Here is a 15,242-nt window from a genome sequence, read left to right on the forward strand (position 1 = left end):
TAGTGTGTATATTACAGTCCCAATCTCCCAGTCTCTCACAATATCCCTCCCCTGCCCCTTTCTCCCCTGGTAACCATAAGTTTGTTTTCTACAACTATGACTCTATTTCTGTTTTGTAAATAAGTTCATTTGTACCTTTTTTTTTTTAGATTCCACATATAAGTGATATCATATGATATTTGTCTTTATCTGACTGACTTCAGTCAGAATGACAATCTCTGGGTCCATCCATGTTGCTGCAAATGGCATTATTTCATTTTTTGTTTATGGCTGAGTACTATTCCATTGTATATATGTACAACATCTTCTTTATCCATTCCTCTGTCAATGGACATTTAGCTTGCTTCCATGTCTTGGCTATTGTAAATAGTGCTGCTATGAACATAGGGGTGCATGTATCTTTTTAAATTACAGTTTTCTCTGGATATATGCCCAGGAGTGGGATTGCTGGATCATATGGTAGCTCTATTTTTAGTTTTCTGAGGAACCTTCATACTGTTCTCCATAGTGGCTATACCAATTTACATTCCCATTACAGTGTAGGAGGGTTCCCTTTTCTCCACACCCTCTCCAGCATTTATTGCTTGTAGACTTTTTGATGATGGCCATTCTGACTGGTGTGAGGTGATACCTCATTGTAGTTTTGATTTGCATTTCTCTAATGATTAGTGATGTTGAGCATCTTTCAGTGTGCATCGTGGCCATCTCTATGTCTTCCTTGGAGAAATGTCTATTTAGATCTTCCACCCTTTTTTTAAATTTTTTTTGGAGTATAGTTGATTTACAGTGTTGTTTTAGTTTCTGCTGTATGGCAAAGTGAATCAGTTATACGTATACAAAAGGGAAAAAAACCTACAACCAAGAATACTCTCCCCAGCAAGGGTCTCATTCAGATTCAACGGAGAAATCAAAAGCTTTACAGACAAGCAAAAGCTAAGGGAATTCAACACCCCCAAACCAGCTTTCTGCCCATTTTTTGACTGGGTTGTTTGGTGTTCTTAGGGATCGACGTGCATGAGCTGTTTGTATATTTTGGAGATTAATCCCTTGTTGCTTCATTTGCAAATATTTTCTCACATTCTGTGGGTTGTCTTTTCATTTTATTGTTTCCTTTGCTGTGCAAAAGCTTTTCAGTTTCATTAGGTCCCATTTGTTTATTTTTGTTTTTATTTTCATTACTTTAGGAGGTGGATCAGAAAAGATATTGCTGTGATTTATGTCAGAGAATGCTCTGCCTATGTTTTCCTCTAAGAGTTTTATAGTATCTGGTCTTATATTTAGGTCCTTAATCCATTTTGAGTTTATTTTTGTGTACGGTGTTAGAGAGTGTTCTAATTTCATTCTTTTACATGTAGCTGTGCAGTTTTCCCAGCACCACTTATTGAAGAGACTGTCTTTTCTCCATTGTATATTCTTGCCTTCTTTGTCATAGATTAGTTGACCATAGGTGCATGAGTTTATTTCTGGGCTTTCTATCCTGTTCTATTGATCTGTATTTCTGTTTTTGTGCCAGTACCAAACTGTAGCTTTGTGGTATAGTCTGAAGTCAGGGAGCCTGATTCCCTCAGCTCCATTTTTCTTTCTCAGGATTGCTTTGGCTATTTGGGGTCTTTTGTGTTTCCATACAAATTGTAAAATTTTTTGTTCTAGTTCTGTGAAAAATGCCATTGGTAATTTGATAGGTATTGCATTGAATCTGTACATTACCTTGGGTGGTATATTCATTTTAACAATATTGATTCCTCCAATCCAAGAACATGGTATAGCTCTCCATCTATTTGTGTCATCTTTGATTTCTTTCATCAGCATCTTATTGTTGTCTGAGTACAGGTGTTTTGCCTCCTTAGGTATGTTGTTTATTGCCAGGTATTTTATTCTTTTTGATGCGACAGTAAATGGGATTGTTTCCTTAATTTCTCTCTCTGATCTCTCATTGTTTGTTAGTGTATAGGAATGCAAGAGATTTCTGTGTATTAATTTTGTATCTGCAACTTTATCAAACTCATTGATGAATTCTAGTAGTTTTCTGGTAGTGTCTTTAGGATTTTCTATGTATAGTATCATGTCACCTGCAAATAGTGACAGTTTCACTTCTTCTTTTCTGATTTGGATTCCTTTTATTTCTTTCTCTTCTCTGATTGCTGTGGCTAAAACTTCCAAAACTATGTTGAATAAAGGTGTCAAGAGTGGACATCCTTGTCTTGTTAGAGGAAATGCTTTCAGTTTTTCACCATTGAGAATGATGTTAGCTCTGGGTTTGTCATATATGGCCTTTAAAATTAGCTTATCTAATTTTACAAAGATGTCTGCTAGAATGACTGAGAGTGCATTAAATCTGTAGATTAATTTGGCCATCTTAGCAATATTGACTTCCACTTCATGAGCATGGACTGTCTTTCCTTTTATTATTTTTTCTCAGTCAAGTTGTATAGTTGTGAGTGTAAAAAACTTGATTGTCTTGTTTTATTGGCATTACTGTAAATGGAATTTATTTTATTTTCCAATTGTTTGCTGCTCTCATGCAAGAATATTTTTTAATATTAACCTTTTACCTTGCAACTTTGCTAAATTTGTTTATTAGTTGTTACATAAATTCCTTGAGATTTTCTGTGTAAAAGTAAAAATCATATCATCTGCAAATACTGCAGGTCACAAACTGTATCTCACTGTTCCAGGTCCTCTTGTAGTAGTAGTAGTAGCAGCAGCAGTAATAGCTTGTTTAAGACTTATTTTGAATCATATATTGCATACTAGCACTTTACAACCATTAGCCTCTTTAACCCAGCTAGGTTGTGTTTTTTAGATGCCTAAAACGAAGATTAACCAAGGCCACTCAAATAAGTGGCAAAGCTATTGTTTATTCTGGCCATCTCTGCCATAGGTAGGACTTGGTGTTCCTGAGCATATATAATATAGTTCCTTCCTACAGATTAAGACGGACCAGCATTTCACTATCAATCACTTTGTCTAGCAACAAACCAGAGTCCCTCACTCTTCCAGTGGGTGCTGGGAAGCAAGTCAAAGATTTAATTTTAACCTTGGGCTTCTTCTAAGGTTCTCCATTGTGAAACTTGGATCTGATGAATAAAGCCAATCTTAGCAAATTAGTAAGGTAGAAATTGTCACATTCCTGTCTGAATGTGTTTAGGTTCTATCAATCACCCAATGTTCCTACTAAAACATAAAAGGCTAATTTAACTCCCTGAGGAAATATCATCATTACCAGTCAACTACTGATATAAGTCAGTTGCTCAAGGTACTTCCTATGTTACAAGACCAATCCTATAAAGTAGACTTTATTTTTTTAGAAGCCTTGAGTCATGTGTGACATATAGGGGTGCATTTCAAAGGTAAATATGTAAAACCATCTCAGCTGAAAGAGAAACAAGTTGTTGACTCTTCCTCAGGGGAAAAGAATTACAAAAGAAAGCATAGAATAGACGACCTGCCTTTAGCAGGGATCACTGCTAGGATAAGACAATATATATGTATTGATTCAACAAACATTTATTGAGCACCTACTATGTGCCAACTACTATTCTGGACATTGGGGATACAGCTCTAAAGAGCACAGCTGGATACCATCACCTCTTTTCAAGGGCTTCACACCTGCCATTGTCACCTTTCCCTTCCTGCATCAGTTTTACCCTCTATACAGTATTATTCCTGTCTGCGTAAATACATGTAATAGCCCCCATATTAGGGGAAAAACTCCTTTGACCTGAAACCCCCTCTAGTTGCCTCCCCATTTCTCTGTACCCCTTTATAGAAAATTTACTCAGAAGAGTGTCTAAACTCACTATCTCCACTTCATTTTCTCATTCTCTTTGAACACACTCCAGTCATGCTATTGTACCCACCACTCCTCAGAGATTGCTCTTGTCAGTGTCTCATTAAATTCCATGTTTGCAAATCTAATGGCCAGTTCATAGTCCTCATCTTTCTTGTCTTCTCAGTAGTAGATGACAGTTAACTTCTATTCCTGCTTGAAAAGCTTTCCTCACTTGGCTTCCAGGACACCAGCCCCTCTGTTGGTTTCCCTCCTGCCTCACTTGCTGCTCCTTCTCAGCCTTCTTTCTTCAATCCTCGAAATTATGGAGCACTTTTTACTAAAACAGAAGAGGAAATGCACATTAGGGAGCAACTGGCTGTCTCTGCCACACTCTGTGAATCTTGTTCTTCCCCCAGTTCCCCATTTCACTGTCAGCTCCAATCTTCCAGTTGCTTAGGCCAAAATATCTTGGGTCATCCATGACTCTTTCTCTCCTACTCCACATCCAGTCTACCAGCAAACCCTGCTGATTGTATTGATACTTTCAAAATATATTCTGAATCTGATAGCTTCTGATCACCTCCACCACTTTCATCTTAGTGTAGGCTATCGTCACCTCTCCTAGACTTCTGAAATAGTCTGCTTACTGGTCTCTCTGGTCTCTCTGGTCTTGCCAGTCCATTCTCCACATAGTAACATATAATCCTTCAAAAAATAAGTGACATTATGTCATTCCTGTGTGCAGAACTCTCTGGTTACCTCCTAGCTGAATAAAAAGCCAAGGAGCCTACTATTAAAAGGCCACATATTATTTGGTCCTGGCTAACTCTGATTAAATCTGCTATTCTCTCCCTCACTCATTCCCCTCCAGCTCTGCTGGCTTCCTTGATGTTCCTTGAATATACCAAGCATGAACCAATTTTAGGGCCTTTGTATCTACTATTCCTTCTACCTTGAACGCTCTTCACCTAGATATCCCCATGGCTTGTTCCTTAACTCCCTTCAGGTCTTTGATCAACTATCACATTATCAAAGAGACCTTTCCTAACAACCGGTCTAAAATAGGATTCCCGCTTGTAAATCTTTTTCCCTTTATATAACTCTTTTTCTTCTTAACACTCAACATCATTTGACCTATTATCTGATATTCTTTGTGTGTGTGTGCATGCTCATATACTTTATCTATATTTTCTATATATAAACATTTATATGTACATATATGAATTTGATTATTGAATGTCTTCCCTGCTAGAATGAGAGTACTTGGTCTGTTTTGTTCACTGCTGTCTTTCCTATTAGTTAAGCGTGGTCAAGATAGATAGAGTTCTCTGAGGGGAGCAATGTAATGGTACTTCCCCTTTCTTTTAAAGAAACCTCCTAAAAATTCTAGACAACTCTTCTGCTTATATCTCATTGGCCAGTGTTTAGATTATGGCCACAGCTAGCTGCAGGGGAGGTTCGGAAGTATAGCAGTTTGAGCTAAGAATGAATGAAGAGGAGCCAGCTATGCAAAAGCCTAGAAGGAGAGCACTCCAGGCAAAGGGAATAGCTAAGTGCAAAGCCCTACAGTAGAAATAAGCTTGCCATGTTTAGGGGATTTGTCCTATGTTTGGGTACAAAAAGAAGCTGAATATGGCTGGAATATAGCAAATTATGGAGAGACTGGAACAAGACAAGTTGAGAGAGAGAGAGGCAGGGCAGATCATCACGTAGGGTTTTGCACATCCCAGATGCAAAAAAAAAAAAACAGAGTTGCCGGACTCTCTGGCACCTCAGCCATTCTCCAACCTTTGGGAAATTCTAGGGCTACACTGCCAAAGGCTACTTAGCAGCTACAAGCCACATGCAGCTATTTAAATTAAATTAACTGAAAGTAAAGAAAATTTAAAATTTCAGTTTCCCATCACAGCAGCCACACTGCACGTGTTCAATAGTCACACGTGGCCAATGGCTACCTCCTGGGCAGCACAGGTCATGCCAGACAGCATATGCCATTGTCACAGAAAGTTCTGTTAGTGCTGCTCTAGGAAAGCCAGTCAAAGGAGAAATAATGCCAAGTCTGCTTAGTCTCTTCTCTGTGATTTTTCTCTCTTAACCCTAGAATCAGTGTTTTTCTATTTAAATAGAAATAATATATGTGGTGCCTAGAGATTAGCCTGTGGCCTGTTCCATATGCAAATGTTCTTGTGGATGATTTTTACCTATGACAGAAAAGATGAGAAAGACTGGTAAATTGCAAGCATTCTTAACCTCATTATGAATACATTGCAAATGTAAAATTGCAAAGCATGGAAGTCAGTCATAAGTGTGAAAGCGGCTTTCAATTTGTTTTAATAGGTGTTTTCTATGTCTTATTGTAACCTAGGGATCTTGCTGCAAGAAACTGTCTGGTAGGTGAAAATAATGTTCTGAAAATCAGTGACTTTGGAATGTCTCGTCAAGAGGATGGTGGAGTGTATTCATCTTCTGGCTTAAAGCAGATTCCCATTAAATGGACGGCACCAGAGGCTCTTAATTATGGTAAGAATAGACTTTTTTCTTTTTGGTGGTAAAAATGGACTCCATTAGCACAAAACATTCACAAGCAAAGTTACAGGGGTAGAGCAGAGCTCCAGTTAGAATCATCTGAGGAGCAACAAAAAAGGATGTGTAAGTGTGCAGACTTTGCACTTGAACATGAGCACAAACTTAATTCATTGATCTTATTAATCAGATTTTTGTATGGAAGATTGCTAGATTTAAAAGATGGATAATACTTACAAGCATTGTTAAGTATGACTGTACCTCTGAAAGTTTTTATTGTTATCCAAAAAAAGATTATTTCTATCTTAATAGTCAAATTATACCCAGAGTAAAAATGTTGCTGTGGCTCTGGACTATTTCTTTTGAATGTCTTATAATTGGTCCAATAACCTCATCTAATGTTAGGTTCCTAAATATTAAGTCAGTCAATGCTGTAGTTTCTCACTCTGAAAATTGACAAGGTTTCTTAGCATCTCAGTCTCTGGAACTTGTATAAATCTCGTGGGAAGAGAGAGCCGGGAGTTACATTTTAAAACAGCAGGGATTTTTTTCACTTGAATTTTTATGTATCATTGTGATTGGAAGTAAATACAGCTTGTATTATCTGTGGTTGGGATGAAATGGGCCATAGCAAGATGGGTAAGAGCTCAAGAAGTTTTTTTTTTAAATGTGCTTTTAAGTGAAATTAAAAATTACATTTTCATTAAGGGAAGCAGCATATGAGCCATGAGTTGGTGAATGGGTATAGTATGTTTTGAATAAAAATATCATAAAGTGGAGGGAAGCATTATGCAATGTCCCTGTGTCCTCAGTCCTGCTCCTAGAAGTAGAGATGCACAAGAGGCAGGCAAGGGCACGCAGCTTGTGAGACTCTGTGCCAGCTGGCACCACGCGTGTGTGGCCGCTGCCCCTCATCATGGTCCCTGACTTGCTGCAGCTCGTAACAAAGTATTCATCAGAAAATATTTAGTAAGTGCCACCTCCACGTGGCCAGGGCACCAAGCCTCGCCTCAGCCTCCTACTTCTGCCTCCTTATGGCTGGACCTAGACCAGGTGTGGGAGGGAAGAAGCTGAGGTTTGTGACATGAAAGCATATTAGAGAGATTGAAGACAAGATGGCAGAATAGAATAGGACTTGAGCTCACCTCCTGTTATGAAAACACCAAAATCATAACTGCTGAACAACCATCAGCAAAAAAAGACTGGAACCTACCAAAAAAGATATTCTACATCCAAAGACAAAGAAGAAGCCACAATGAGACGAGGAACAAGATCCAGCTCCACCCACCAGTGGGAAGGCACCAGGAAGCCTGCACAAGCCCTTGGACCCATCTCACCCACCAGGGGTCAGACATCAGAAGCAAGAAGAACTACAATCCTGCAGCCTGCAGAGCCCACAAACACAGAAAGTTGGAAAAAGTGAGACAGCAGAGAAATATGTTCCAGATGAAGGAACAAGATAAAACCCCAGAAGAACAACTAAGTGAGGAGCAGATAGGCAATCTGCCTGAAAAAGATGATCCAAGATCTCAGAAAAAGAATTGGAGGCACAGACCAAGAAGATACAAACAATGTTTAATGAAGAGCTAGAAGATTTAAAGAACAGACAGAGATGAACAATATAATAACTAACTGAAGTGAAATATATACTAGAAGGAATCAGTAGCAGAATAAATGAGGCAGAAGAACGAATAAGTCAGCTGGAAGACAGATTGGTGGAAATCACTGCCACAAAACAGAATAAAGGAAAAAGAATGAAAAGAGATGAGGACAAACCAAGAGATCTCTAGGACGAGATTAAATGCACCAACATTCACATTATAGGGGTTGCAGAAGGAGAAAAGAGGAAGGGCCTGAGAAAATATTTGAAGAGATAATAGCCAGAGACTTCCCTAACGTGGGAAAGGAAACAATCACTCAAGTCCAGGAAGCACAAAAAATCCCATACAGGGTAAACCTGAGGAGGACCATGCCAAGGCACATATTAATCAAATTAACAAAAATTAAAGACAAAGAGAAAATGTTAACAATTTATTGGCAGGAGACATATTAATATGTCTCTTGTTACCTGAACATTATTGACCAGAGACGTATCAATACGTTTTTAGAGAGTGATACAATTAATATCCACTTGCAAAGTTGTTAGAGCTTAAATTGATCAACAGTTCATTAGACAACTTATGATGTCATTATCATTCACATTTTCCTCTGTTAGGTTTTTGTTCCAACCTTGTGTGTATTATAAACTCAAGTTTATTACCATAAAATTTTCAAAAATGACACATCGCTAAATTTTGAGTGAAGAAGAATTTTTCGGTGAATTTTATGCAGATACTTTCTCTGATTGAGCAACATATATACTAGTGTCTCAGAAGATGATAGTTCTTCAGAATATAGTTCTGATTCACACAATGTGAATATTAGACCAAGAAAAAGACAAAAAACCTTAGTGATTGATTCTGATACAGAAAGTGAAAATGAAACTCACGGTGCTGGAGAATGCTCCTTTGCTTCTACAGAAGAGTGGATTGAAGACAACATTTCATGAAAATTAAAAGACTTCACAGGTGTGTCAGGTGTAACTGCTGACTATAATAACCCACAAAGTGTTAGTGAAATAACAATTAATTTTTGGTAATGACTTTTTCGAGTTGGTCACTTCTCAAACTTGTATCACCAGCGGAATGAAAAATCATATGAAAACTATGATAAGGATTTAAAATGGACTGATGTAACCAGTAGTGACATGAAGAAGTTTCTTGGATTAATAATTTTGATGGGACAAATAAGAAAGTCACAATGGAAAGAATATTGGTCGACTGATCCCTTACTTGAAACACCTGTCTTTCCAAAGATTATGACAAGAAGAAGGTTCAAACAAATAATGATATTTCTTCACTTGAACCATAACTCAGAAACTGAACTTCCTGCAGACAGAACTTCAAAAGCTAAACCTCTTTTGTATTATTTTCTACCAAAATTTCAATTGATCTATATACCCAAACAAGAGCTGTCACTTGAGGAGGCAATGATAGAGTGGAGAGGACGACTCAGATTCAAAACCTGTATTTCCAGAAAACTTACAAAATATGGAATTTTGGTCGGGATGGTTACCGCAAATGAAACGATATATATGCTACCTTGAGATTTACATGGGTGAAGGAAAGAAACTGCAAGAAACAATATTATCGGTCCTACAACCTTATCTTGGTTCATGGCACCATATTTACAAAGACAATTATTACAACAGTGTGTCTGCATCTGAAATATTGTTGAAAAATAAAACCAGAGTTTGTGGGACTATAAGAGAGTATCATGGTCTACCAAACCAATTAAGGAAGAAATCTAAAAATCTACAGAGGGGAGAAATGACATTCTTATGGAAGGGAGAAGTGATCTTCTTATACGGAAAGACAAGAGGCTAGCCTGCATGGTGACAACTCTTCATGACGCCTCCATAGCATCTACAGGAAAGGAAGACAGGAGGACTGGCCATCAGATAACTAAACCCACTTGTATATTAGAGTATAATAAATATATGAAAGGAGTTGATCGGTCTGATCAATATCTGGCAAAATTCAATATCCTCTGGAAGACTCAAAACTGGTATAAGAAAGTGGGTTTCTATTTGAGTAGTTGTGGTTTATTCAATGAGTTTAAAATTTATTGTAGCCTTAATGCACAGAATTAAATGACTTAACAAGCAATTTTCATTAGCAGTAGCTAGAGAATGGGTAACTGACAATTCTGGTGAATGCAGTGGTAGTCCTGCACCTGGTCCTTCTTGTGGCATTTCTAAAAGAGCCCCCAACAAAGATCCACCTTGTCAACTATCAGGTAAAATAAAAGAACATATTCTAGAGGAAACAATACCCACAGGACTAACAGAACAAATGCCACCAGAAAGTGTAGAGTCTGCTCTAACAGGGGAAAGTGCAGTGAAACACAATATATTTGTAATAGATGTTCTGTTCCCCTGCACAGAGGTACCTGCTATACTGCCTATCACACTCTAACGAACTATTAGAATACTTTAGTAAGACATGTACAAAGTTTTAAATACGTTAAGTTCAAAAAAAGTTGTTGATATTTACTCAAACGCAGGTGTTTCAATATTCACTTACATAACAAATCGCCTGGCCATAGACATTATTTTCTGCAAAAATCCCCCAGTCAATAATGTGTTAAAAGCAATAAGAGAAAAGCAACAAATAACATACAAGGAAATCCCCATAAGGTTATCAGCTGGTTTTTCAGCAGAAACTCTGCAGGCCAGAGGGAGTGGCAGGATATATTTAAAGTGATGAAAGGGAAAAATCTACAACCAAGAATATTCTACCCAGCAAGCCTCTCATTCAGATTTGACAGAGAAATCGAAGCATTACAGACAAGCAAGAGCTAAGAAAATTCAACACCACCAAACCAGCTTTACAACAAATGTTAAAGGAACTTCTCTAGGTGGCAAAGAAAAGACCACAACTAGAAACAAGAAGATTACAAATGGGAAAACTGACCAGTAAAGGCAAACATGCAGTAAAGGTAGAAAATCATCCACATGCAAATAAGATATCAAAACCAGCAGTCATTAGAATAGGAGAGTACAAATTCAGGATATTGGAAATGCATTTGAAAATAAGAGACCAGCAACTTAAAACAATCTTGAACATATATAGACTGCTATATCAAAACCTCATGGGAACCACAAACTAAAAGTCTACAATACACACACAGAAAAGGAAAAGCAATCTAAACACAACACTAAAGATAGTCATCAAATCACAAGAGAATAGAACAAAAGAGGAAGGTAAGAAAAAAAAGACCTAAAAAAACAAATCCCAAACAATTAACAACATGGCAATAAGAACATACATATCAATAATTACCTTAAATGTAAATGGATTAAATGCTCCAACCAAAAGACACAGACTGGATGAATGGATACAAAACCAAGACCCATATATATGCTGTCTACAAGAGACCCACTTCAGATCCAGGGACATGTACAGACTGAAAGTGAGGGAATGGAAGATGGTATTCCATGCATATGGAAATCAAAAGAAAGCTGGAATAGCAATACACATATCAGACAAAATAGACTTTAAAATAAAGACTGTTACAAGAGACAAAAAAGAACACTACATAATGATCAAGGGATCAATCCAAGAAGAAGATATAACAATTGTAAATATATATATTTACAATTGTAAATATGTATATATTGAGCACCTCAATACATAAGGCAAATGCTAACAGTCATAAAAGAAGTCAACAGTATCACAGTAATAATGGGGGACTTTAACACCCCACTTTCATCAATGGACATCCAGACAGAAAATCAGTGAAGAAACACAGGCCTTAAATGACCTTAATTGACACATTAGACCAGATGGGCTTAACTGATATTTATAGAGCATTCCATCCAAAAGCAGCAGATTACACTTTCTTCTCAAATGCACATGGAACATTCTCCACAGCAGATCACATCTTGGGTCACAAATCAAGCCTCGGTAAATTTAAGAAAATTGAAATCAAGCATCTTTTCCAAACACAATGCTGTGAGACTAAAAATCAACTACAAGAAAAAAGCTGTAAAAAACACAAACATGTGGAGGCTAAACAATATGTTACTAAATAACCAGTGGATCACTGAAGAAATCAAAGAGGAAATCAAAAAATACCTAGAGACAAATGACAATGAAAACACTATGATCCAAAAACCTTTGGGACACAGCAAAAGCAGTTCTAAGAGGGAAGTTTATAGCAATACAATCTTAACACAGGAAACAAGAAAAATCTCAAACAACCTAAACTTACACCTAAAGCAACTAGAGAAAGAACAAAAGAAACCCAAAGTTAGTAGAAGGAAAGAAATCATAAAAATCAGCAAAGAAATACATAAAATAGAGACAAAGAAAACAACAGCAAAGATCAATGAAACTAAAAGCTGGTTCTTTGAAATGATATACAAAATTGATAAGCCTTTAGCTAGACTCATCAAGAAAAAAGGGAGAGAGCTCAAATCAATAAAATTAGAAATGATAAAGGAGAAGTTACAACAGACACCAAAGAAATACAAAGGATCATAAGAGACTACTACAAGCAACTATACACCAATAAAATGGACAACCTAGAAGAAATCGACAAATTCTTAGAAAGGTACAATCTTCCAAGACTGAACCAGGAATAAATAGAAAATATGAACAGACCAATCACAAGTACTGAACTTGAAACTGTGATTTAAAGACTCCCTACAAACAAAAGTCCAAGACCAGATGGCTTCATAGGCGAATTCTATCAAACATTTAGAGAAGAGTTAACACCTATCCTTCTGAAACTATTCCAAAAAAATTGTAGAGGAATGAACACTCCCAAGCTCATTCTATGAGGCCACCATCACCCTGTTACCAAAACCAGACAAAAATATCACAAAGAAAGAAAAGTACAGGGCATTATCACTAATGAACATAGACACAAAAATCCTCAACCAAATACTAGCAGCTACATCTAAAAGAATGAACAGCTACATCTAGAAGAATGACATTAGAACATTCTTTAACACCATACACAAAAATAAACTCAAAATGGATTAAAGACCTAAATGTAAGGCCGGATACTGTAAAACTCTTAGAGGAAAACACAGGCAGAACAAACACTCTTTGACATAAATCGCAGAAAGGTCTTTTTGGATCCACTTCCTAGAGTAATGAAAATAAAAACAAAAATAAACAAATGGGACCTAATTAAACTTAAAAACTTTTGCACAGCAAAGGAAACATAAACAAAATGAAAAGACAACCCACAGAATAGGAGAAGATATTCGTAAATGAAGCAACTGACAAGGAATTAATCTCCAAAATACACAAACAGCTCATGCGGCTTAATATCAAAAAAACAAACAACCCAATCAAAAAATGGGCATAAGAGCTAAATAGACATTTCTCCAAAGAAGACTTACAGATGACCGACAGGCACATGAAAAGATGCTCGACATGGCTAATTATTAGAGAAATGCAAATCAAAACTGCAATGAGGTATCACCTAACATGAGTCAGAATGGCTGTCATCAAAAAGTCTACAAACAATAAATGCTGGAGAGGGTGTGGAGAAAAGGGAACCTTCTTACACTGTTGGTGGGAATGTAAATTGGTACAGCCACTATGGAGAACAATATGTAGGTTCCTTAAAAAGCTAAAAACAACTACCATGTGCTCCAGCAATCCCACTCCTGGGCATATATCTGGAGAAAACCATAATTCCAAAAGATACATGCACACCAATGTTCATTTCAGCACTATTTACAATAGCCAGGACATGGAAGCAACCTAAATGTCCATTGACAGAGGAATGGATAAAGAAGACGTGGTGCATATACAATGGAATATTATATATAAATGGAATATTAGCCATAAAAAAGAGTGAAATAATGCCATTTGCAGCAATATGGATGGACCTAGAGATCGTCATACTAAGTGCAGTAAGTCCAACAGAGTAAGATGAATATCATATGATATTACTTATATGTGGAATCTAAAAGAAATTATACAAATGAACTTATTTACAAAACAGAAACGGACTCACATACTTTGAAAACAAACTTATGGTTACCAAAGGGGAAAGGTCGGAGGTGGGGGATAAATTAGGCGTTTGGGATTAACATATACACACTACTATCTATAAAACAGATAATCAACAAGGACCTACTGTATAGCTCAGGGAATTCTACTCAATGTCCTGTAATGACCTATATGGGAAAAAAATCTGAAAAGGAATGGATATATGTATGTATATATAACTGAATCACTTTGATGTATACTTGAAACTAACAGAACATTGTAAATCAAGTATACTCCAATATAAAATAAAAATTAAACTGAAAATATAAAATGATTCTTCGTTGATTTAAAGTGAAAAATTACTTCACCATGAAAAATTAATAAGGTATTTACAAATGTCTTAATGGCTTAATTAAAGACCAGGTAACTTAGAAAGAGCTTGGAGGTGAAACTCATGTAACATAAAATTAACCATTTTAAAGCAAACAATTCAATGGCATTTAGTACATTCACTGTGGTGTGCAACCACTGCCTCTGTCTAGTTCCAAAACACTGTCATCACTCCAAAATAAAATTTATACCCATATTAAGCAGTTACTCCCCATTCCTTCCTTCCCTCAGCCACTGGCAACCACATATCTGCTTTTTGTTGCTATGTATTTACCTATTCTGCATATTTCATATAAATGGAATCATACAATATGTAACCTTTGGAATGTGACTTCTTTCACTTAGTATAATGTTTTCAAGGTTTATCCATGTTGTAGCATGTGTCATTATTTTACTCCTTTTTATGGCTGAATAATCATTCTGCTGTATATATTTGCCACCATTTATTCATCTGTTCATTCATTGATGTATATTTGAGCAGTGTCTACCTTTTGGCTGTTGTGAATAATTCTGCTATAAACATCTGTATGCCAGGATTTATTTGAGGACCTATTTTCAATTATTCTGAGTACACACTAGGTAATATGGTAATTCTGTGCTTAACTTCTTGAGGAACCACCAAATGTTTTCCAGATAAAGCTTTGGAATGTTATTGTTTTGGAAGTGAATTAGGGTGGATCGAGACACCAGAATCTGCTTTGTATTTTGCATATCAGCAATGCTATGGCATAGATAAGTGTAGGTAATTGTCATTGTGAGAAATTGACTAAGCTGTTCTAGTTCCCAACAATGAAATTTTTTAACTTAATACTCCACAGATACTAATCCTCACCCTTAGTGTGTCTTCCCTGTGCTGGCAAGAGAAGCTTTTGGAAGCTTTGCAGATCACAAACTAATTCCACCATTCCTCAAAATCTAGAGAAAATGGCAGCCCTGCTATTTTCCACAGTGATTCTTCTCTGGGGTGGTTATTATTCTAAAGCTATATTCCTAAGGAGAACAAT

At 36.7% G+C, this 15,242-nt stretch overlaps 1 protein-coding gene and 1 long non-coding RNA gene across 4 annotated transcripts in view; one reads left to right on the forward strand and one right to left on the reverse strand.

Annotated features, from left to right (window-relative positions):
- The window catches only part of FER (FER tyrosine kinase), a 466,095-nt gene that overhangs the window by 432,371 nt on the left and 18,482 nt on the right, over positions 1-15,242 (forward strand). For all 3 annotated transcript variants that reach the window (XM_082651708.1, XM_082651707.1, XM_082651709.1), the window contains one exon: positions 6,138-6,292. In XM_082651708.1, coding sequence (XP_082507834.1) covers positions 6,138-6,292 — 155 coding nt within the window. The remainder of the gene's footprint in view (positions 1-6,137; positions 6,293-15,242) is intronic.
- Positions 4,024-15,242, reverse strand: part of LOC309820761 — a 96,499-nt gene continuing 85,280 nt past the window's right edge. Inside the window, exon 3 of the long non-coding RNA XR_014296545.1 lies at positions 4,024-4,109. This is a non-coding gene — a long non-coding RNA (uncharacterized lncRNA). The remainder of the gene's footprint in view (positions 4,110-15,242) is intronic.

This window comes from Grampus griseus, assembly GCF_964374135.1.
Source record: "Grampus griseus genome assembly, chromosome: 3".
NCBI lineage: Eukaryota > Metazoa > Chordata > Mammalia > Artiodactyla > Delphinidae > Grampus > Grampus griseus.